Source organism: Tympanuchus pallidicinctus, unplaced genomic scaffold, assembly GCF_026119805.1.
Source record: "Tympanuchus pallidicinctus isolate F22 unplaced genomic scaffold, pur_lepc_1.0 scaffold5, whole genome shotgun sequence".
Lineage (NCBI taxonomy): Eukaryota > Metazoa > Chordata > Aves > Galliformes > Phasianidae > Tympanuchus > Tympanuchus pallidicinctus.
The window spans coordinates 56,901,803-56,927,166 of NW_026294769.1; the positions used below are offsets into that span (position 1 = coordinate 56,901,803).

Sequence of the window (25,364 nt, forward strand, 5' to 3'; positions counted from 1 at the left end):
GATACTAGTTCTACTCTTTTGTCTCTTTTAGCAGGTTTAGGAAGTTGTTTTTAGGCAGTCTGTTATAAACTGCTACAGGTAAATGAATGCCTTCAACAGAACTGCTTATGATTCTGTAGAGGATAAACTTCAGAAGCAAAACTAGGGAGCTTCCTCCTTGTTTTGTCTTTATCTAAAACATAGAGTGGGTAGAATGTTTAACACTTTGCTTGAAGTTGGTCTTCAATCTTTGTAATGTATGCATTTTAAAATACTTAAAGACAGACAAATAACCTGGCTTTGAAAATGAAATCCTCAGGCTTTACCAGTCTTCACACCTTTCAGGATTTTTTTGGATGAAATTGTCTCAAAGACGGCTTTCGTCAAATTCAGGATCAAGCATTGTATCTCTCCAGTATCTCTCCAGGCTAATTCCCCTAGTAATAGGTGTGACTTTGGAGTTTTATTTGAGCTTTAATTATTAAATCAAGGTTTAATCATTTTTGAGATTTCTAGACAGAGTTCAGACAATAGCAGCCATTTTTAGCAATGTAGCCTCATAAAACAGTGCTATGTAAGATTACATTATAAAAGATCAAAAGCAATTCACATTGGGCCTTGTTCTCCCTCTGTGTCTTACTGCAAATAAAACTTTGTATTCCTTAGTTTTCCTTTGATGTTTTCCAGAGTAATGAATATTATTATCCCAGTCAGCAATGACCGAAGTGGTTGTGAGGGTGCTTCCAGCCTTCTGTGAAAATTTCACTTGAACTGCTAACAGGAGAGAAAGCTTCTCTCATTTTAATTCTGCCTTTCCAAACAGGTCCTGAGCCCTGCCAGGTGTCCTCATGTTTCTATGCCATCTGTGTTGCATGTCTCTGCCTTCAGAGTGCCCTGCAACTTTATCACTTGGGATTGCCCAGATGGGGCAAGTATTTGTAGAAATCATGGCTTGTTCTTGCACTCCTTCTTGCTATTTGCCATTACCTGCTTGGGTTAACTCTTGCTTGTTCATGGTGCTCGACTCTGACCTTTGTGTCTTACCAAGAAACAAACTCTGGGTCTCACTGAGCTTTTCACAGGCTGTACACACTCTGAGGGATATTTTAAGACAAAGATGTTGATTTCTTCCTTACTGAAATTTGAGAAAAAAGGGCCCCAAACGTTTTTTGCAAAGAGATTTGATGAAACAATTAGGGTGTTTCCTAGATTGAAAGTACTTTTGACAAAAGTCTCCTATATTGCTAATTATTTAGGTTGGACGTCTCTCAGCTACAGGAAGCTTAATTATTTTCCTCAGTGTTGTTTTCCTGAGTGTTGTCTTTCAGATTGGGATCTCTAAAAGCAATTCAGAGAGTTGGCAATGTAGGCCTTCTTGTCTTAGGCCAGTTATCCTAGGGTGTCCTCTGATACTATTTCTCATGTATCCATTTGTCTAAGCTGCTCTCCTTTATCTTATTGTGTTCAGAGTCACTCTTGTTTCCTTCATCACTATGGAGTATACCTGCAGTAACAGAAGGTGCTTTGAACAAACACAGTAATGAAAAGCTAGTTTTTCTATCTTCTGTTTCTTGTATTGCAAAAGATGAATATATGTAAATACCTTTATGTTTCTTCGTAAATATCTTTAAATACTCTTTGATTTTTTTATATTTGTAGAAGTTGCTCTACAGTAAAATCATGTTCTTTACTGAGAAATATGCTACATAGCTTCTGATTTTCAGTATTTTCAAGATTATCACAACATTACTTAAAAAAAATATGATCAGTATAAGTACATCTTATTTAAAGCTGCAGATTTAAACTTGCCTGAAATTCTGAAGAGCACACGTACTAAATAACTGGTACTGATGGCTAAATTAACACACAAATGTCTCTTTCTTAATTACATTTCTTCCAGTGTGTTGTTAACTTTAACAACCTTACTGCCATACTGAAATACTGTCTGTGTAGGTCATCACAATAAAGGAACAGGGAGATTATGCTCTGCTATAGCTAGCTCTGTGCTTGGAGAACATACTCTGATGTGCTCAAGAATGTACTTAAGAATGAAGTCAAACAGAAAGTCAGTGGGTAGGTAGGTGTGAAAATCCTTTTACAGACACACACACACACACACACACACATATATATGCTATTAAGGAAGAATGTATGTGCCTAAAAGTGTGTACAATTTTTCCACCTACCAAAATCAGTGTAAAAGATTCTAATTTTTCCTATAAACCCTGTCCTGTACACATACATTACATGGTAATGTAATTTTATTGTGTAAAAATGAGAAAGAGTTGTTTTTTTTCAGAAGGCACAAAGTTCCTGAAAAGCATCAGAGCTGATTTAGAGGGCGCCTGGTGGTGTTCTAGGGACTGGCTTTCACTTTGTTATTTCTCTTACCTTAGAAATCCGATTTCAGACTGTGAACCACAATACTTAATTCTTTATTTAATATATCTTTAAATGGTTTTGTCTTAAAATGTATATGAATACACCATAATAAAAATAGATACTGTTCCGCATAAATGCATTTTGGTTGTAATTTTTATCATTCCAATTAATAGAGCTATTTGCAATTCCAGAAATAGAAGACTAAACAGTTCTTGAGCAGTTAAGTTATATTCGCCACCTGTTGCAATATTCAGAAACCATATCATGTGCTATTAAGTTCCAGGTGTAGACCTTTATCAAAGGTAGCTCAGCACATTCCTTGTTTGAGTCCCAGGTGTGTAACAGCACACCTAGGACTCTTTGGACACAGTTAGACATCATGGCACAGCAGGGGATGTTATAAATCTTTAATTATCTAGATTCAGCTTCAGTGGCTGGAAACCAGTGCCTATATATATATATATATAAATAATGAAGACATTAGTAGTGAAAGAGTAAAGCAGCAACCTTGCACAGTGTTGTTCTTTTTTTTTTTTCTTGAACTCTTTGAACTTTATTTAGATAATTTCTTCATGGAACAGTTTTTTGATAGTTTGAGGAATCAAGTGGAAATATCCTTGCACCTGGTTTATTACTGCTTGTTGGCTGTTTAGATTTGCTCTGAAAAAAACAGGAGTTTATAAGATGAACATGTGCTGATTGATAGATCAAATATTGGATGCACAGGCAAGACAGTTACTCAGCATAGTATGCATGACTTTATGTAGACAGTTTCAGCAGATCTTGGACTTGAGTGCATTTATGGAGAAAATTTAAATAAATGTGGAAAATGCTGTGTTTAAACAAGATATGTTCAAATACTTCCTATTTATACTTCAAAGAAAATTAAATGTTCCTGGGTTTGAGTTACTATATAGATGCCTTCCTTCTGCATCAAGGAGATCTACGGAGAAATCTGGATTTCAGGTAGCTAATTCAATTTCAGTCAATAGATGTGTGCTAATGTTTGGTAGTTTATTAAGAACTAATTCACTGTAGTTCACAAATTTTTGTTTCATTTTAGATATGCAAGAAAAAATACCACACCTATGTTTTGTAAATCAAACACACAAACAAAATTAGCAGGAATCCTGGTTGGTGTTGAGGGCAATGTTATTTTGTAAAAGAAGTTCCTAGAGTATTTTTGTAGCGATAGAATCATAGATGTGTCTTTATTAAGAGAAGTTAGAGTTTTAGTTTTAGTTTACTGTGTGTGCAGACAGACCTGCTATTTACCTTTAAATTTTTAAACTCCCTGAGCATTGTTAATAGTGTTCATTTAACCTGTTCATCTTTCAGTTTCAGTGTAATTGCTACATAACTTCAGAGTCATGACCTGGTTAATTAAAGTGTTCTTGCTCTCAGATACTTGGCCATGTGAGTAAGAAAGATGATATTATTGTTAACAATTTGGATTTTTTTAGAGTTCTAGGTAGGTAACATGTGGTATCTTTCACAGGATTAGAACGGTTTTTCCTCTGCTTTGCAAGGCAGGGCTGGTATGTGCAACTGTCTAGTAGTCTGCATTCAGCGTGAGTTAACTTTGTGAACTCTAACACTGTGATGATTATATATATTTTGATGGATTGGTTTTGCTCTTACATAGGGAATTTGTCTCTCTTAATGTCTCTCTTAATCTGTTTTAAATTCTCTTTTAGTTTTATCTAATCTTAGTTTTGTTTTCGGTTGGGCATGGATATCAGTAGGGGGAGGACAAAGAGAGATCTCACTGCAGTGGATGCCTCAATCATTTGGGAAGAGCATAAATATTGTTTGCATTGTTATTAACATGTTTGTAGCAAAAAGTGAAAGTCTTGCAGGTCATGCTATAGAGCCTAACACCACTTGCAAGTGCCCATTAAAAATCTCTAAAAAAAAAATTACTTTTTATCCAAGATAAAATGCTTTATTTTACTATATACTCTTTGTACTATGCTGCAGAGTTTTTTTTTTTTCCTTTTTGACTGCTTTTTGTGTTTCTGAACTCTTCCTAGATTAATGTAATCATCTTTGTTTTATAGATTCTTCATTTATTTTGTTTAGCTGACTATTTGTAGACTGTGTGATAAAATAGCTTTGATACTGCAGTGTTAGACTTCTGTAGTATTATTGTGCCAAAGGCTTAATAAAATGCCATATATGCATTTTTTATTTTGAATTGGGTTCTGATACCTCTGTAGTTGTCATAAATTTTAAATTAAATTTTAAGTAATATAAGCTCTAAGCCTTGTAGAATTGGTTGCTCACAAACATAGTTTGTATTAACCTTATTTACTAATCTCTGCGGCTCATGTTTAGTACAGCTACTAGCAGATCATCTGAGGTGTATTTAAGGAAAACCTCTTGTAAGTGGACAGATACTCACCTTTTTAGTTTAGTTAAGATTAGAAGACATGGTCCTTATCTTTGATGGTTTTTAAATAGCCTTTTCTTTACTGCTTACCACTGAAGTCAGCATGGAGTTCTCCTAGTTGAAGCCTCCTATAGAGCATAGTTTGTAGAATCATAGAATTTCCTGAGTTGGAAGGAGCCCACAGTGTCTGTCAAGTCCATCTCCTGGCTCCAAAAAGAACCATCCAAAAATAGACATATATGCCAGAGAGTGTTGTCCAAATGCTTCCTGAACTCTGTCAGCTTGGTAGTGCTGTGACCCAGGTGGCTTTGACCCCTGGGGAGCCCTGTTCCAGTGCGTGACCCCCTGGTGAAGAACTTTTTCCTAATCCTTAACAGCTCCATGCCATTCCCTTGGGTCCTATTGCTGTCACCAGAGAGAAGAGATCAGTTGACTTTTTGAACAGCAGACTGTGAACTAACTGGGTCCCTGAATGATAAGAATCTAGGCCTTAAGATAAACGCCTTGTTTTGGCTCTGCAAAAACTGTGGAGCACTTCTGTATGTCGCTCTGAAATGTCCTGCTGCGAGATACTTTAAATCAGAAGTTCTGGAGGATTTCTATGATCAGACAGTGTTTGAGATCTTTTTGATATCTTTGTAGAAAGATGTTCTAAAATATCAAACAAAGAAAGTCTAGAGAAGCATGCATCTGATTAGAAAGCATGCAGTGCCTGAGCTACATGAGGACAATACGGTACAGTACAGTAAATCTGGATGTACTCTGCAGGGATGAAATCAAGGATGTTGAAGATGTACATGTCGGTGATCCAGAATGACAGCCCCAGTGTGTTTTGTTCCTGTTATGGTAGTGAGTGAGTGAGGTGCTGCAGTGATCCACTTTTCTCAAGACTCAAGTTAACATGGAATAGTGTTTTCCACACATCTGCTAATGTGGAAAGTTAGAGCCAGATGACATACACATATCAATACTGTACATGTTCTGCCCAGCTTTCCCCTCAAACATGGCAATAGTTCACAGGCCAGAAGATAAAGAATTTCATATAAATCCATGAGTTTTCAGTTGTCAACCTCTCCAAAGCCAGTGTTTCTCACCTCATTAGCAGCACATGAGGTGTCCAGCACTGAATTTTGGGCATTTATGGAATTCAGATTCCTCTTTGACAACCCTGATGTAATTTGAATAAAGCCTTAAAACAACTGGAGGAGAAACATTCATTTTTACTCCAACTACTCCCTTCCCATGTGTACCAAAGCTTCTCTGTCCAGGTCTGATTACACATTTCAGTTTAGTTACAGTAAACCTTTAAAGCAGTCCTTCAGAAAGTTGATAAGGGCATAAGAAATGTTAAAAAAAGGAAGGCACGTGGGGTTCTTTCCTGCAGTGAGGTCTACATTATGCCTTTTAAAATCGTGACTGCACAGCAATGGAGCTGTGACTTGTATATCTTAAGCATAATATCTAGAGCAGAATTATTGAATCTTGCCCAATAGGCCCAATATTTATTAGATTCTTTACAATTAAGCTGAAAGCATTGGAAACATGCTATTTATACAATGACCTTGGTTGTTTTCATTTTAAGTTTATGAAAAGTAGTTTTACTGTAGAGTAGAAGCTGTGCTGTCCTGTGGTTTTCATCCTTATGGGTGTGTATAATGTTCAGTCTGTGGTTATATCTTCCCCTTTAGTTGGGCATTCTTAATGGCATTTTCCTTTGAGAATGCTTTGGTGTGTTTAAGTAGTTTACCCCTCAGTTGGAAGAGCAGCCTTTCCAAGCAAGGGGATCAGAACTGTAGCAACACTGAATGCTATGGGAAATTTTTGATTAAGTGGAATGAGAGAAAAACACGTATTTCAGAGTGAGCAGAAGAGTGAAGTTAGCAGTAGAAGTGCTGACATTTATTTGCTTGGATTATACTTCTGTATTTAGTATGGTGGTGCTAATTTCAATGTGAGCATGTCTTCCTCTGTCTTCTGCACCACGTGCTTATAGGAAATCAACTTGCCAAATAGGATTAAGATAACTGGCAAATACGTATTCAGTAGATGGAGAAACACTGCTATTACAACCATCCCACAGTATACTTTATATGAAATAGGTTTTAATTAGAAACTTGAAAGAGATCTGATACTGAGTGATTTGATAATATGAGCAACAGAAATGCAAGGTTTTTTTTTTTGTCATTTTAATGTTAAAAATGTTGGTTTATATACACTCAGGTTTTTAGATATAAAGCACCTGTCACCTTACTGGTGAACATTCTGATGGCAGGGGTAAGAACAGGAACAGGCCTGCTAATATCTCAGAGTTCCTGTTTTCAACCAATTATAAAAAAACAAAAAACCACCAGAGTCTTTTATTTAAAGGAGTCTATGATTTGGAACCAGCTGTTGTAAGGAAAACCAACATACCACTGAGATAGATGAATCCTTCAAAAGAAAGCCTCAATACAAACCAAGGTGTTGTAAATGTAACAGCAGTTAAAACACATCTTCCTTTGTGGCTGATGCTTGCTCTGTTGAGAGAGAAGATTCTGCAAATCCAGAGATTTGAGGATTTACGCTGTGCAGATTTATATTCACAGATCTGAAGCAATCCTAAAATGCCTAGACTTATTTTTGTTTACTGAACAGCTGAGTGCAACATAGGCGTCAGAGAATGCTGCAACTGGAGGGGAGGATGGGGACAGGCAAGGACTGTACGAAGTGTGGTTGATCTGGGAGCCTTTGAGCCTGTTAGTATACTGACTTGACATCAGAAAGAAATGAAAAATAAAAACCTTTAAAGAAATCAGGCTCATTTTAGGGGTTGCTTACAGAAATGACAGAAGTATTGTGGGAAAGCTTCAAAGCCTCCTTTGCAAACTTCCAGAGCGTTTTTTCTGATAGTACATAATGGTCACATTGTGAACACGGTACACTGAAGCCCACTAGGTGGAGCCAGAAAGATTTTACTCTGATGTTGCCAAGTCACTGTTTCCTACAATTCATATTAGTACTTATTAACCTAATTGAGGAATGTGTAACATAATGCTGTGTCCTTGGTGACACATACTAATGTACATATCACCTAGTTGTTAGTGCTTCTTTGTGCCATGTACCAAAAAACAGCTTTCTGCTGTATAATGCAATTAATTGTCTGAGGCTGAGAATGTCAGCTTTTACAAACTTAAATGGCAACAACTAGGGAAGGAAGGGATGGCTTTGTCAGAGAGAACCAGACTGCTGTCTTCATCTTCAGTGGAGTTAAATGTGGGGTGGGTCTCATCTAGAATTAGAAATGAAAACACATATAAAGCAGAAAAATAGTGAAGATAAAACATTTTTTCATTAAAGACACCACTGTGACAGGATTTAATCTTAATGAAAGCACCTGTTTAACTGCTTTTCTTTCTGAAGCCTCAAACATTTAACTTTGCCCATTTAGACAGACTGGAGATAGATCAATATCTATCTCCATAGATATTGATACACTTTATTCTGTAGTGTGTGCTATAAAAATTAAGAAAGAAGCTGAAGCCACATGGAGGTGACACTAGGAAAATATCATAGAATCATAGACCTTTAAGATCATCTAGTTCCAGCCCGCCCACAAGTTTATCAGAGTGAACTGAAAAGTGCACAGTCTTTTTAGAAAGATTTCGTAATGAATTACATGCTTTTTGTTTGGCAAACTCATGTCATTTTTAAGGCACAGACATGGTTTTCATGACTTAGTTCTAGAAAACCTTTTATTCTTGGGAGAGTTTCAAGTCATGATGCATAGTTTTTCAGAACTAAATTGTCTTTATAAGCTTTGAGAAGTCTATTTATTAGTTATGAGCTGCTGAAATCTTAGTGTGGATTCTGTGTCAAGAGATATTAGGGTAATCATGGAATCACCAAGGTTGGAAAAGACCTGCAAGATCATCCAATCCAACCATATACTTACCACCAGCATTTCCACATTAAACCGTGCCTCTCAGTACAACATTTCTTGAACACCTTGGGGAGGGTGACCTTCACCACCTCCCCTCCTAAGACAGCCCATTCCAGTGCCTGACCACTCTATCAGAGAAGAAATTTTTCCTAACCCATTCAGTTATTGGTATTCTTCAAGATGCTTTCCCGTTCTCACTTGTTTGAATCCTTGTGCTTTGAGTTTTGAAGGGCATAAATATGAGCCTTTGCATTATGTTTTATACTGTTAGCTCTAATTTAAGCACTTTGCATACATAGACTGTGTATGTGAAGAGATTTACCAACTTACCAACCGGTGGGAAGTTAAGCAGGAAGTGATCATTAAACTCTAGATACAATTATTTGAGTCAAATGTGAAGCAGTATTTACTTTAGAGAAAGTAGAATATCTTCCTAGTAACATATTTTCAAATTCTACTGATTAATACTATCAGTAAAAGGAAAACTTTCACCTAACTACCTTAACCTCCTGTTAGTGTTAATTGTAACTGCATCTCACGTAAACATGTCTACATCTTGAATTCTTACGATCTGTATTCATGAGGAACTCACTGTAGGTTTCTGAGAGCTGTGCTGTTGTGACTACACTGCTGTCAAAGTCTAGGCAGCAAGCTCACATTAAACTGGGGAATGTCAGTGTGGGGTTCAGTACAGCACTAACTGTGAGATAGGTTTCCTTTCAGTTTTGCCTTTACCATTCTATTACTTTTCATTCTACTTGGGACTTCCATTTTTATCAGATAATTTCAGTAGTGAGTAATGGCTTAGGGGAAGTAAATGCTTCAGTTTTGTTGACTTCAACTCAGTGACATATTTATACAGACCACAGGCTTTGTGTTCCTGTCACATTTTCACCCTTTTCAGCTACTTGTGGATGCTATGTCTTGCAGCAGGAAATAACTTGCAAACACTTTGTGCTAATCATCTTCAGCCTATGGATATTAACTGATGAGGATGGTCAATACCTCTGTGCTGTAGGATCATTCAGTATTTTTGTCAATTGCTTCCTTAATGAAGCTGCTATGTAAGTACAGAACTTTGTTCAAAAAGCCACATAAATAACATCTAATTGAGACTTTCAGGTAATGAAAGTCAAATTGCTGTAAGATATTTGAACAGTTTTACCAGTGCCTTTGAATGTAAGAATCTTTGTGAAATAAAACAGTGTAGGACTGCCACTTGGATGATTTCTATTACATGACAAATCTGGTGGAACACAGTACATGCTTTGCCTAAATTAATACAAAAACTTTTAAGAAAACCAAGCCAAAGTTCTAATATCTGTTCTTAAGAAGAGTAAGAGAACATTATTTTCAGACATCTTGGGTTTGTGTGATACTGTGTTAGCATTAATAACTTTGCCATACATTGGTGGAAAACTGGTTATCATGTCTACTGTATTGTCTTTTTCAAGCCATTGCTGCCTATTTTTATTTTTCTACCAAAAATTTAACTCTTTCCTCCATCACAAAGTTTTAATGCATTAGCAACAGTTGCTCTAACAACACACAGCGAATTCTTTTCTGAGGAACTAATCAAAGAAATAGGCAAAAAGCAGTTGGACTGAAGAGTTCAAGGAATTCAGGTTTATGTGCAGAGATGAGTAGGTGCTAGCATGTTGGTATCCAACCTGTTGACCTACCTAAGCTGTGCTGAGTGAAGAGGAATTGTATTGGGCCACATATAAGATATATACTATGGTTATTATATGTTAATAACAAAACCTTTTTTAACTAAAGCATAAAAAAGAAAGCAACTAAAACATAATGGAGGAATATTTGACCTTATTTTTGTGAAAGTAATGTATCAGTCTGGTTCAGCTGCAATGGTTGCAATTCTTAATGAGTTTTCAAGGTTTTCATCAGAGATTTTTGATGAAATTTTACTCTCCCAGTGCTTCAGCCTTGAAAATAATTGTTCACAAATGTACATGCTGCCAAAAAGCGATGACAGGAATAAGAAGTGAAGCAAGGGGCATTTTTCTCTGGCAAGAGAGGTCTTACAAAAATCTGGTAAAGAGCCACGATCAAATTTTTGAGTTGAATATTGAGTTGATTGCAGCTCTTTACAGTCCATTTGAAAATTTGCAGGCAGTGTATTTGTGTCAACTGGAGATGGAGTTTCAAATATACCAAAGATTGATTTTTTTTTTTTTTTTTTTTTTTTACAATCTTGGAACTCATACTCAATTACCTTTATGGAAATCAAGGCTGTGTATTTTTTGCTGTTCACAGGAGTGTGTTTACCCAGTTACCAAAATGACATGAGGTAGGTTGAAATACTGTATCGGCAATAGCTGTGTGTTACTAATCAAGGGGCACAAGGGAGTGTAAGGTGTAATACGCGTGGATTTTGATTTGATTGTGTGTGGCAGGCATGAGAACTGAAGTCAGCACTGCACTGAGCCTTCCCTGTGCCCTGCTTTCAGTGCAGGCAGCGCTTGGTTATTGTCCAGTGATGGGAGTGTGCCCAGGAGTGGGCTGGGCTGCTCCATGGGAAGAGCTGCTGCCATGATGGGGCAGGGGCGGCTGTGTGCAGCTGTGGGTTGCAGATGGACGTGCCTATATTAGCATATAGCAGTTATCTGGATCTGCTTTACAGACAGTTAGATGATACAGTGCCATCTAGAATTTACTGGTAAACTGAAAGAATGAGGTTTAACTGAATAGTGATACAGAGGGAAAAATGATATGCAGCTCTTTAGTTTCTTAAGCTTTATTATTGGTGATGGTGTTTAATATTTTCACCAGTGTTCTTGACACAGAGAAAAAGAAGGCAGTAATTAAATACATCAGTGACACAAATTTGCATAACTATCTGTACATATGAGGAAAAGGGTAGGATATATAATGAAGAACTGGATGATCTTGCAAACTCCATAAGAAAAAATCAGTGAGATTACTTAGCGCTAAGTGTAAATCAGGAATTTAATTTCTACTCTGAAAGGAAAGTCCCTTGTTGTAAATCATTGAAAACAGTATGTTTTCACACGGAAAACAGTCTAGGATGTTGTAAAAGCACACAGTGCTCTTCATGCCTGTATGCACAGAGTAGGACTGTTGGGATGACTGTGAGAATGAATGTGTGTGACTTAATGCTAAAGCCGCAGAAATATGGGCCAGGGACTCTTGTGTGGACCCAGTCCTGCTTGAGACTCCTGAAGTCTGTTTTCCATAGCAGGGTACCTGTATCCAAGCTGCTTACTGGGAACACTTCTTGCTCCATGCTGTTTCCTTGCATTGTGTGCTGGCACTGTCTGGGAGATGCTGGTTAGTAAAAGCTGAGTGGTGCCAGGATACATAAGATCTAATCAGCGCCTGGCCCTGTGACCTGGCTGTGTTTTGCTAGAAGAGGCATTGCCTGACAGAGCTATATCTTTTTGATCCTTCAAAATAAAAGCAGAAAGGGGATGTGATTTGTCTCTTCAAAAATACCAGAAAAGAAACACAAGACAAAGGAGCTATTTAAACTAAATGACAACAGTGGCATAAGAATAAATAGTGATAAACTAGCTTGAAATAAATGAACACGAAATTAAAAGACATTCTTTCCATTATAGCTATAGGGCTTGGAAAAGCATTTTGACAGATTTTGGCCTCGTTATTTCTAGTTAATTTTAAGATGGAACTTTATTAAATTGTAAAGCTGCCTCAAGCAGCTGGCAAGTTGAATCAATGTGCAAGGTCCCTTTCAATCCAGTATTCTTATTAAATGAGCTTAAACTGTAGCTGAGAAGAGTGACAGCAAATGTATGCTCAGTTTTCTTGCTTTCTTAAGGATGTAACAAATCTTTACACTTTACACTTTACACCAAAGTGTAGCTTGGTCAGCTGTACATTCTTGATATGTTATGTAATTATGCAAGTTTTCATGGCTAAAGAAAGAGTTGTGGAAATACCTTATAAATTCTGTTCAATTACAGCAGATTTATTTTGTGTGAAAAAAACCCACTACACTTGTGGCCCTAATGGTGTAATGTGTGGGCTTACAAACACAGTTTTGGAAGCAGTGCAGCTGTGTTTGCTGGGACATGACACTCTCTGGTGTGTAGTGTGTCTTAATGTCCTAGTCACACCTGGTTTCACCTTAGCCATTTCCTAACTAGAAGCTTTGAAGTAGTTGTCTATATAGCTCTGTGCTGGAATTATGTGCGTATTTCCATTGAAGTTGATTAGAAATGCTTCAGTCTTGAGAGTGCCTATACCAAAATGAAGAAGGCAGATTAAAGCCTTTTCAGATGTTGAATAGTATCAGTTATTTTATATGTTAGCTGCTTATTTTTATGTAGCATACTTTAGGAAGAGAGAGACTAGTTATGAAATATTTTTGACTTACATCAATTCACCTAAATTAGTGTTCCAAGAAACAATTTCTAGTCCTACCCTACACTTGAAAGGGTTTGTTACATTTTTTGAACATAAGTAATTTGTTTTCCTAGTCAGTGTCCGATTCACTGATTGTACTCTTGGTCAAAAGGAAATTCATAAAAATAATTGTTTTCAAAGGCAGACATAAGCCATATGCCTACTTCATGCTGACTCAGTTGTTGGCTACTATTATAACTTTTCATATGTAATATATTCACAAATTCACTACAAACTCATGATTGAATGTGTAGTTTAATCTTCCTTTAAGTATATAACATCTGTGTGTGCAGATACAGGTATCCTTTAAATACAGGTAAATATATTGGTCTTGCATTGTAAACTTTTCCACCTTTAAGTAGCATTGGAATCCATGAAGGTATTTAATGCATTTCTGGGGGATGTGTGTCCATGAGGTAAATGTTAATAGCAACATACATCATTGTGGATATAGGGACAATAAAAACTGAAGTGGGCCATACCGATTTTAACTTTATTACTCACTTGAAAGTGAAAAACAGTACCATAGCACAGACTAGTGGTGCATCAAAACGTTGGAAAAACAAAGGTTTTTTCTTAACTGTTCTATAATAGGCTCAAACTCATGAATTATCTTGGTTCTTGTAAAATACTATATGGAATAAATGCATTCATTTCATGGAAGGAAATGATGTTTATGCATAGGATGAAGGCATCCTATGTATAGCTGAATAGATATATGGTAAGATATAACCTCTGTTTTCTACAGTACAGTAGCAGATGAAGCTACTATTCATTGTCAGTAATGTTATTTATTAATTTATTTGTAGAGAATATGAAATCTTACAGATTCATTTTGCTTTGAAAGGGAAGCAATAAAATTGAATAAAACAAATAAAAACAAAAAAGTCCTTAAGGAAAATTTCACAGAAGTATACTGACTACAGGGAGTTTTTGTTTTCTGTTACAGTCAAATCAATTCTCTTAAAGCAGTTACCTGGGATTAACTTTTGTATAGGAAGAGAGTTAGAAAAAACCTGTTGGAAGTGGCAATTGAATCATTCAGTTTGGAAGGGACTTTGTGAGTCATCTAGTCCAACCTTCTGCTCAAAGTAGGATTGATACTGGAAAAGAAGAGATGCAGTTTTTAAGTTTTACAGAAGACATTATGCATGGAAGGTAAACAGAGGAAAAGCTAAAAAAGTTTACTTGAAAAAAAACATAGAATGTGATCATATGAAGTCCACTTCTTTACATGATGATGACTTGTTTGTATGGTCACAACAGTGTAATGAAATTGAAATGTTTCTGCTTTGTTCAAATGTATCTACACCCTGCTGTTCACAGTGAATGAGCATGCATGAGATATGATCTTCTTCAAAACAACAAATTTAAAAATTTTACTAACTAAAGAAGATGGATCTGTCATCTTAACTTGAACCACTAGTAGAATGTCCGTAGAGATGAGCCCTAAATCCTCCACTTACTATCATTTACAGAAGTTTCAGTGCTGGCTGTTGATAGTACGTATTTTAAGTCTTGCACAGTTGTAAGCAATTGCTTAAATAAAAATAATAGTAAAATATTCAGAAGCCTGTGCTACCATTCAACAAGACCTGGACGGGCTGAAGAGTAGGGCAGGGAAGAGTCTGATGAGGTTTAACAAGAGGAAATTTAGAGTCTTGCACCTGGGGAGGAATAATCACGTCCATCAGTACAGGTTAGGGCTGACCTGCTGGACAGGAGCTCTGCAGAGAAGGACCTGGAGATCCGGATGGACAGCAGGTCGACAATGAGCCAGCAGTGTGCCCTGGTGGCAAAGGAGGCCAGTATCCTGGGATGCGCTAAAAAGAACGTGGCTGGAGTCTTGAGAGAGGTCATCCTCTCCCTCTGCTCTGCCCTGGTGGGGCCACATTTAGAATACTATCTCCAGTTCTGGGCTCCCCAGTTTATAAAAGATGGGGATGTTATAGAAAGAGTCCAGCAGAGGGCAACAAAGATGATAAAGGACCTGGGACATCTCCCGTGTGAGGAAAGGCTGAGTAATCTAGGTCTGTTCAGCCTGGGGAAAAGAAGACTGAGAGTGAATCTAATAAACATTTATAAGTATCTAAAGGGAGGTGGGAGGGAAACGGATGAGACCAGATTCTTCTTAGTGGTGCTTAGTGATAGGACAATGAGTAATGGCTGAAAAACATGTGAAGTTTCATACCAACATGCAGAAGAACTTTATGGTAAATGTGCTGGAACAGGTTGCACAGAGAGGTGGTGGAGTCTCCTTCTGTGGAGATACTCAAGACTTGTCTGGATGCCTACTTGTGCAACCTACTGTAGGGAGCCTGCTTTAGCAGAGAGGTTGGACTCAGTGATCTCATGTGGTCCGTTCCAACACCTGCAATTCTTTGATTCTGTGAAATTAAAAACTTTTAAGGAAACACCTTGTAGAAAAGAATATAACATATATCAGTAGTCTTAGCTGTAAGAGAGAATCAAGATTTCAGGCTGAGAAAAACATGAGTTGTTGTGTTTTAGAGCAAACATGAGGCATTTTTAGTAGTGTACAGAACCAAATAGATAGGATTTAATATTTTAGCTAACAGAAATCTTCTGTTCTAGTTAAAAGAACTTTGAACTCAAAATATCATGAAGAATAATAAAAAGTTTTATTTCTGATCAGGACAGTTGCAGCCACAGAGAAGACAACCACTGATTAGACTAACAGTTCTTAGGAAACACTTAATATTATATGTTAAACATACAGAATGAAGAAAGTTCAACAGAACTTGGGATAAGAAGTAAGGAAGATACCAGTGTATCTTACAGTAAGGCCACATTAGCAGAAGACACATGCATTTGCTGTGTAATTGCAACTTCAGTGATTTTACAGAGGGAGCTGGCTCATGTTGCCAAGTGCCAGCACTGATTCAGCAGTGTCTATTCCAAATCAAAGCGGTGACTAATGGAGTAAGTGAAGTGTTTCTTCCTCAAAAAAACTTCTTTGGTACAGGTCGGCTTCAAACATTGAAAATATTGCACTCCGCCATAATGTGAGTTACTTGGTATACATGACAGACTGTTAAAAAAAAAAGAGTTAACTTTAGTATATTATTAAACGTAATTAGTTGCTTGATGCTGGGCCCAAACAAAGAATTTTCTTCAGTTTTCTTCCCCACTCCTTTCAATGCTATGATCTTGCTACCTTGGAGAATGTTTAAGGAATTGTACACATAACAATAATATATATATATTTAAACAAAGTGATGGAAACTCAAAGGATGAACAGCTCACCTACAAGGACAGGCTAAAAGAGCTGGGGATGTTTGGCCAGAAGAAGAGAAGGCTGCAAGGTTTTCAGTATCTAAAGGGAAGCTACAGGAGAGAAAAGGACAGATTCTTTAGCAGGCTGTGTTGTGATAGAACAAGGGGAAATGGCTTCAAGCTCAGAGAAGGTAGATTTAGATTAGAAATAGTGAAGAAGTCTTACACAGTGGATGGTGAAGCACAGGAACAGGTTGCCAGATATGTAGTGGATGCCCCATCCATGAAGACTGTCAAAGAGAGACTGGATCAGGTCCTGGGCAGCCTGATCTAGCTGGTGGATGTCTCTGTTCACTGCAGGGGAGTTGGACTGGATGATTTTTAACAGTGCCTTCCAACTCTAAGGATTCTGTGATTCTATGATTCTAAGAGAAGCTTTCTGAAAATCTCTGGCAACAGGCATAGCAGTTAATATTGCACTAATACATTCCTGCTTGTGGCAAGGAAATGAATGCTGAAAGCTGGTAGTACTGTAATGACAAACTTTACTGTTCTCTATAAGCCTTATTACTTTGCACCTCCTGAATTACTTGCACATCTGTAATTCAAAGCACTGTTCTTAAGACTAATGAGAATTTAGGGTAATTGTTTCTTAAATTGTAGTATCTAAATTATGGTACTCAAGTTAATGAGTAATCAAATACACAGTGTCTTTTAATCTAATTTTAAATATAGTGAGTCTTACGTTTTATTCTCAGAAATTAGCGTTGGGCCATCTGTAGTTTAATTATATGAGGAATAGTGAGTATTTTGTGAGGTAGCTGTCTTTTCAGATAATTTATTAGATACTGTTAAAATGACTGTGGTACTGTATCATTTTTATTACACGTAATTTCATTTAAAATGTCTTCAGATTTAATTTCTTCATAAATTTATTTTCCATTTAAATGAATTTATATAATAGGTTATGAAAAGTTTCAACTAATGAACAAATATATAATGGTTTTATTTAGGACAATATAAAGGAGTGATTTTTCTAGCCTTAATTATGTTTGCTACGTAGATGTGCAGTGGCTGATTATTTGTCTATTGCAGGGTTTGCTTTTGTGTACTTTCAGAATAAATAAACAGCACTAGTATTATATAATGAAAGCTTTTCAATGGTGTTGGTAGAAATTAGAGCATGTTATAGAATAATCTTGTGAGAAGTGGTCAAGGAATAAAAAAAAAACAACAAAATTTGTTCCTTCTCTGTATAGAATAATGTTTGTGAACTGAAAGCAGCTGGGAGATTTGAAATAAGTCTGTCAAATCCAAACTTGGAATATGTCTTCTCAAAAAGAAAGTTTTGTATCTAAGAAGAAGTATTTGTCTGAAAAAAGAATATTAAGAGTTAATGTGAAAATGTCAGGATAGACATATTTTGTGTGATTATTTTTGCACCGGGAGAAATGTATTTGAAAAGAGATTCAGCAATTCTTATCGCAGGCACTAGGTGGTGGGTCAGCCTTTCGTATTGAAATGTGTGTCAGCATTGCAGGCACTTCAGTCTCTAAAGTGTTACTTAATGTCTGTCTGTCAGAGCTGTTGAAGAGCACACTTTGCTCCATGTTTTCCTTTTAAAATTGGACCTGTTCTGGCATTGAGGATTGAGGCTCTAAGATGCAACTTGTGCAGAACAAGATGATGCTTGTGCACAAAAAGTGTTTGTGATTTAGACTTCTGAGTTCTTCAGAGTGGTGGTGGAGTACTGGAAATGGGTGTAGCAGGCAGTGCACCTGCTTCAGCATGCAAGGTTTGTGAGGAAAGGATTAACCTTTTTTAAATTGCTGATTCAGAGGTAAGGCTTTTGTGGTTCTCCCTTGCAGAACTGTCAAAATGTGAGCTTTAGCACAAGATCCACTCATGGAGCTCCCTTTCTTGCTGCGCGTCTGGCCCAGCCACGCAAAACTCCATCTGGGCCTTGTTCAGGGCAGGATGTCTCTGCAGGCCTGGAGCTGCTGTGGGCAGCTGCCTCAGTGAGTCCTGCTGGCGGAAGGAGAATTCCCACACAGCAGGTGCCACCTTGTTCTCTCTGCTCCTACTGACATAGTTGAGAGGCCTGCCCTGTAAATTACTGATGTTCCTTACATGGCGGAAATACTCCTACGCTCTCGGATAGAATGGAGAAGTTTGTTGCCAGTGGTGCAGAATTGAAATTTCATAGTGAGCATTGACAGTACATACATTTCTGAGCTTGACGATTGCCATTTTGCTTGTTCTTTGTAATTATTTGAAGCTAAAACTGTATCTGCCTGGGTCAACAGCACAGAAGTGTGCATCAGTGTGTAGAAGAGTGAGAAGCAAGTGAGGAAGCTCAACATCATAAAGCAGCAGGATCAGAGTAAGCTTTGTGCCTGTGTGCATCCAGCAGCACACCCTACTCTGCATGTAGCTGCAGCACCATCCCAGAGATGTGCAGAAGAGAGTTGTCTCATCAGGTCCAGAGTGGGAGCAGGCTCCCAAAACAGCCCAGGCCCATTGTGCAGCATGAGACACCACTCTGCACCAGAGGGCTTCAGAGAGGTCATTAGTGCAAGCCAAGCAGCAGAATGCAATGTTGCGGAGATGTGTTGGGTAGACTGGGACAGGGGACGTCTCTGCCTACAGCTGGTTTGGGAAGAAGTGGGTTAGGCATTGACACAGGCTGTTCAGGGAGGTGGTGGAGTCACCATCCCTGGAGGTGTTTAAGGAAAGGCTAGATGTATTACTCAGGAACATGGTCTCGTGAGCAATACTGGTGGTAGATGGACAGTTGGACTAGATGATCTTAGAGGTCTTTTCCAAATAAAGCAATGTTCTATTTATTTTTTTTTTCCCGATATGAATGCCTTAAGTAAAGTTTCATTTTTGAAAATGTTCATTATGTTTCATGAAGTGCTTTCAGCTTAAGTGCTCCTGTTATTTCCTGTAGGTCTGACCAAATTACTTCAGTATTCCATAAGAAATATTGAATGGTGAAAACAGCAAGAGCCAGTTTGACTTCAGTAGGGCTGGCATATAACATAGTGTCTTTCATAAAGTGCCACTGGCAATCAATGAAAAATAGCTTCCAGGCTTTAAAGATGAACATTAAAGTATCAGATATCTTAAGCAAAGTTACCTGCAATAATGACATGTGCAACCAAGATAGGCAATAGCTTTTACATAGCCTGGGCTTGTTTGAACTTTTCTCATAAAACATTTGCTTGTTTCATGCTGGTCTCATGGCCCCAGCAATTGCATTGCTCTGCTCTGATATACATCATCAGCTACCCAGATTGGTAGCAGCTGAGATTTATATTGGAGCGGGTCACTACATTTTGTGTGTCCTAGGGAAGATCAGAAGGACTCTTGTGATTCTTCTTTTAGAAGAAGAGCTATTAAATTCTCTTTCATTCAGAAAGACCTATCATTTTGTTGAGTACAGGATGATAATACTGGTCATCTTAGAGTGTGTTGTCCTGGGAGAAAATGTGACTGACAAATGAGGACGTGGTTGCTTAAGTGTTTAGACTGTGGTGTTTAGTTTTTGTAACATTTCAATATCTACTAATAGAAGGAAATTAATAAAATTTTGGGGGGATTTTGACCGGTAGTGATTGAAGTTGTAATATATTTTTATACTTTTGGATCAGGTCCTTTCATTACACTAGTACATAGATGGAAATTTTACAGCTTATTTCAACAGTGAGAAAAACATGCATAAATGCTAAAGGCTTTTACTTGTAACTTATTAAACAGGGCAAAAATGCTTCTGTCTTCAGTGTGGAAGATTAACTTTGGAGATTTTGTCTTCTTCCTAATTAGCAATTCACAAAAGTAAAATAGACCTGTTCTGACATTATGTTTGACTGATGGCCAGGCCTGAAGCATGCGTGGTATTGACCTTCAAGGCAAATCTAGACCGCTTCAGACAACCAGCTGCTCAGGGAGCCTTGATTTTTTATCCTGTCAGTGCTTAGATAACTTGTTCTGCTTCATTGAAATAAGCTGACTTGAGTTCTCAAAAGTGGAGTATCAGAGCTATAAAAGAGAGATACTTGCCAGGATGGGGCATATTGCCACCATTACACTGGCAAGTACACTGCTCCTAGCATAGCAGATTGGGATGAGGAAATCAGTGAATTTGAGTAAGAGCTCTCACCAAAAACATTTTTGATGAGTCTTGACAAGACAGCATGGCCCAAATTTTCTATTAATTAACTTACTGGAGAATGAAAGTAAGATACAGCTTACAGATTCTGAACCCTTTTGTGGTGGGCAGAACCAGATGTATTATGGAGGCAGAAGCTAAATTTTCAATGTAATTCAACCATCTAGCATTTAAAAGAATAATGAAGAGCATTAAATTAAGCCACTGAAAGTCCTTTTGTGAGCATTTGAAAAAGAAACAGTTCAGTATTGGCTTAGAACTGGAGAAATGATAACTACATTGAGGGCTGAGTGTAGACATTGAAGGAATATGTAGTAAAAGTAAGACAAAAAAGAAGAGTCAAGAATAAAGAAAAATGGAAATTAAGGAGCGAAGTGCTAAAGTGATCAATGGCTCCATGTCTGGATGGAGATCAGTGATGAGTGGTGTCCCTGAGGGGTCAGTACTGGGACGTAGGCTCTTTCTTATCTTTATCAGTGAAATCAGCAGTGGGATTGAGTGCATCCTCAGCAAGCTTGTAGATGACACCAGGCTGTGTGGTGTAGTCAGTGTGCTTGAGGGACAGGGTGCCATCCAGAGCAACCTGGACAGGCTTGTGCAGTGGGCTTAGGTGAACCTCATGAGGTTCAACAGAACTAAGGGCAAGGTCTTACACCAAGGTCGTGGCAACCTCCACTATCAGACATTCAAGATCTGGCTGGACCAGGCTCTGAGCAACCTGATCTCACTGTAGGTGTCCACTGCAGGGATGTTGGACTAGATGACCTTTAAAAGTCCCTTCCAACACAAATGATTCTGTGATTCTAAAAATGAGGTGAATTAATTTTACGTATATATAATCAAAACTTTAAGATAGTATCATAACCAATCTCAATATGCCATTAAATTAATAAGTTGCCTATTACATTTTATTCATTGCATCGTGATATATTTTATTGTAATGTAAGAATTAAATGTGAAATTGACTTAAAAAGTAATTGGCATTGTCAGTTATGTGCACTGTCATGTATCTAAGGTGAGCACTGCAAATGAATTTTAGAATATTAAAAATCTCATTACTGTCTCACAACCAGGTCGTTAGAATCATTTTAATAGCTTAAAGCGTACAGCGGAAGCTAATTCTTAGCTATGGAGAGACTCAGCACTGTATATACTGTGTTATTTATAAAATTGTTTTAATTTACGATAGCTTAGAAAATAAAGTCAATCTTGAAATCAGCTGATTCATATAAATATAAAAAGCAGACTGCAGCAAAACATTTGGAGGATTAAAAAATTACTTGTTACAAACAAGCAGAGGATTTATTCCAAAGTGTTTTACTCTGAGTTAATAAGAAAGTAGCTTAATAAATAAGAAAAGTGTTTAATGAATTTTTTATCCCTTCCTTTTTTTCTGCTATCTTCAAACGTTAGACTTTATTTTCAAATTTCACATTTACTGCCATCGAAATGCCAGTGGATAAATGTCTCGTTCTCTGGCATTCTCTTGCACTGTAACAACAAAGCAAAGATAGTATAAAAGGTTTTTTTTTTGTATGTTTATATTTAAAACAATTTCTTCAAACATTGTATGGACATTGTGCTGTAGATAAGCTATTGTAATTATAATAAAGTTAGAAAAGGATTATTTATACCTTTGGAAATGACAGTAATCTGTTGATGTAAGTTTGAAGAAAATTTTTCTACACTATTTGCAAACTAACCAGATTTTCCATTTAAATATGTCTGAACAGGTAATGTGGGTATGTAACTTGTGCCGAAAACAACAAGAAATCCTCACAAAATCAGGAGCCTGGTTCTATAACAGTGGATCAAACGCACCACAGAAGCCTGACCAAGAAGGTACTAGAGATCTGCGGAACGAGGAGGCACCTCAAGAGAAAAAAGCAAAGCTCCAAGAGCATTTGCAGTACCAAGGACCCCCAGGTGACATATCCACACAAGTTTTGGACAAAAACAGATCTCAAGGACTCACCAGGCAAGACTCGATTAAGAATGGTTCTGGAGCAAAGCATCAAATAACAAGTGACACAACATCAGACAGGTAAGAAAGTATTTAATACTTACACTGAAAAGATCTGTTGAATTTATGCTACAAATTTAATTTTTTCTTTTTTAGCTTTATCTTATCCTGTATGCTTTGAAATACATAAGGGGTTTATTGAAACAACCCTCACAAGAAGCAGCTGAGGAGCCGCTTACTGTGTTCAAATGGTCACAGACAATGTGTGTTCTTCACTCATAAGAATTCATGGAAAATAACTGTTGCAGTGTGACAGAACTTGTCCATGTGCTTGGAGATTTGTTGAATCATAGAGGTGGTGCTGTACCTGAGTGTTTTTGGCTGCTCACTTGGTAACAGAATGTTTGTAATCTAAAACAAGGCTCAGCAAAGCATTTTAGTAGATGATGGTGAGAACTTTGTGTGATGATTTGAGTCTTTTCATGGTTCCTCAATTTCTTGTTGAGTTCTTGTCATTAGAATAAGGTGCTTTTTTTTCGCTTGTTTGAAACTATGAAACTATTGAAACTATGGCTTGAAACTATGGCTCTTTTAACACTGATGTATTGGGACCCAAACTTGCCAGGAGATGGAGATAGAATTTCCTTCCCTCTTTCTTAATGCGATTATGCGAAAAGTCACTCTGAGGCTCTCAAGCTCTGCAACTGCACTTTACTGGAACAGAAAAGTAAAAACTGTTTAATTAAATAAATTTAATTTCCTTCTAAACAAGGTAGAATAGGAATTTAAAAATGTTAGGGAGGGAAAGAAGAGAGTTTGCTCATCTGTTTCCATGGAAATGATATCCTCTCTCTCCAGAGGCCTCCACCTGCCTTGGTATTTGGCAGCAAGAGCAGCATCGTCTGGCAGCCTTCCTCTTCCTGCCTAGCTGTAACCTTTTCAACAATATTTATACCCTAAGCTTGAAACAAGTTAGATAGTTATATTATCTTTTACAGCCAATATAATTAAAATCATTTTCCCCTCACCTCTTGAATTCTACCATATTTTATTTCCTATTTTTAAACCTTATCTGAAGACAAATTGATTGTAATTAATCTAAACCTTTTTTGTTTCACTTACTCTGTCTATTGCCCTTTGCTCTGATTTCAGCTGATGGATCCATTTAGTGGCTCCAAGTGCTCCTCCTTTATACGCATGATCTCTGTGAAAATTCAGTACTAGACCTGGCAGCTTAACTTCATGCTAAGAAGTGTTTCTTTTTTTTTCCTCTTTTTTTTTTTTTTCTTTCTCCATAATTCTGCAATTTTGCTGGGGAAATGGAATGATAAAGGCATGATACAAACCAACTAACAGCTTTCTTATTAATCTCGTCAGTAATAACTGAAAATATTTTTATATTCTGTGCATCCAGAGATGGAAACGTAGAGATACAAATATATAATTCAGATACATACTATGCATTTACTCTAACCAGAGTATGATAAATATGATAAACATGGACACTATAATGTTTAGCAGGAGAAGAATTTGGATTTCATGCCTGAAGCCAGAATCATTCTGCTGATCATTATCAACACTGCTGAACAGAGTGCTCTATCTGAGCACTTTCTATTTTATTTAGTTACTAATACTAGTGTTCCCTAACTAACATGTACAAACACGCTTAGAGTATATTTATATGTATTACTTGCTCTTGAAGGTTAAAGGGTCTTCAGAATAATTTTCTAGCCTCAATATACCTCAAGTTACCTTTGGAGGAGATGTCGAAAAGGATGCCCAGTCATCAAAGGCTGATTGGTCGGATGGGCTGTAAAAGGGAAACATTAGCACCTCTGAGAGAGACTATTCTAGATTTCAAACATAAGGATAGGCCATCCATTCAACCTATGTATGCTGTGACCCAGTGCTATTCTCAGCAGTAGTTCCGGGAAGGCTTACAATTTCACTGCATTCAGTGGCTGTTAAGAGGTGAACATAAATATATGATGATCTTTATTATTGATCAAGTTAAGAAAACTCATGTTATTAATTTGAAACTTACAGTTGCCATCAAGAAATTATATTCAACTTTATTCCTAAAGTCTTACAGACTATGAGCCTTAGTTTCTGAATGCTTCATGTTATGTATTTATTTTCACATTAAGTGAAAGAACCAGAAAGTGAAAAATACGTTATATGGGAGACTGTCATGACAGGCTTTTTAAAATTCTTAAGTCCATGAAGAAATGTGGCTACTCTAATATGATAGGTCATTCCTCTGGGGAAATTAAATCCATGAGAATAATGTGGCAGAATTAAAATGATAACAGGGAAACTGCCAAAAAGCAAGCAGTGTTTAGCAGTGTTTTTTTTTTCTTTTTTTTCCTGTTTATGTTGCACAGTGTAAATAACAGGAGGTAGAAAGTAAGAACAATATTGTCTCTATTTTATTTATGCCCCAAACACGTGAGATATTGCACCAAAAGTAATTTCAAGAGTTTAAAAAACAGTAAACCACTTACAATAAAAAAGTATCTCAAAAACTCCATGCTTTATAGTTTTTATGAATAGAAATGTCAAATGTAGGTTTTGTGTTTTTTTTTTTTTAAACCTTTTTGATCAGCTTCCTTTTCTGTTGCGGCAATCATTGCTTTGCAGTTCTTTATACCAAGCGCTGTATGTCTGAGCTGAGTGCTGTGGGTTTGCCCTGGTAGGCAGCTCAGCACCACCAGCTACTCATTTCCTGCTGGTGGGATGGGGAAGAGAATATGAAGGGTAAAAGCAAGAGAACTTGTGGGTTAAGTTAAGGACAGTTTAATAGGTAAACAAAAGCTGTGTGTGCAAGAAGAGCAAAAGGAGTAATTCATTTATTGTTCCCCATCGGCATTCAGATGTTCAGCTGTTTCCAGGAGAGCAAGGCTCCAGTTACACG

General features: G+C 37.2%; 1 protein-coding gene and 1 long non-coding RNA gene across 19 annotated transcripts in view; one reads left to right on the top strand and one right to left on the bottom strand.

The window, feature by feature from the left end:
• LOC128091540 (uncharacterized) overlaps positions 1–25,364 on the bottom strand; it is a 340,253-nt gene that overhangs the window by 254,473 nt on the left and 60,416 nt on the right. The gene's annotated exons all lie outside the window — the stretch shown is intronic.
• The window catches only part of RIMS2 (regulating synaptic membrane exocytosis 2), a 433,643-nt gene that overhangs the window by 93,244 nt on the left and 315,035 nt on the right, over positions 1–25,364 (top strand). For all 18 annotated transcript variants that reach the window (XM_052704729.1, XM_052704718.1, XM_052704722.1 and 15 more), the window contains exon 3: positions 22,221–22,531. In XM_052704729.1, coding sequence (XP_052560689.1) covers positions 22,221–22,531 — 311 coding nt within the window. The remainder of the gene's footprint in view (positions 1–22,220; positions 22,532–25,364) is intronic.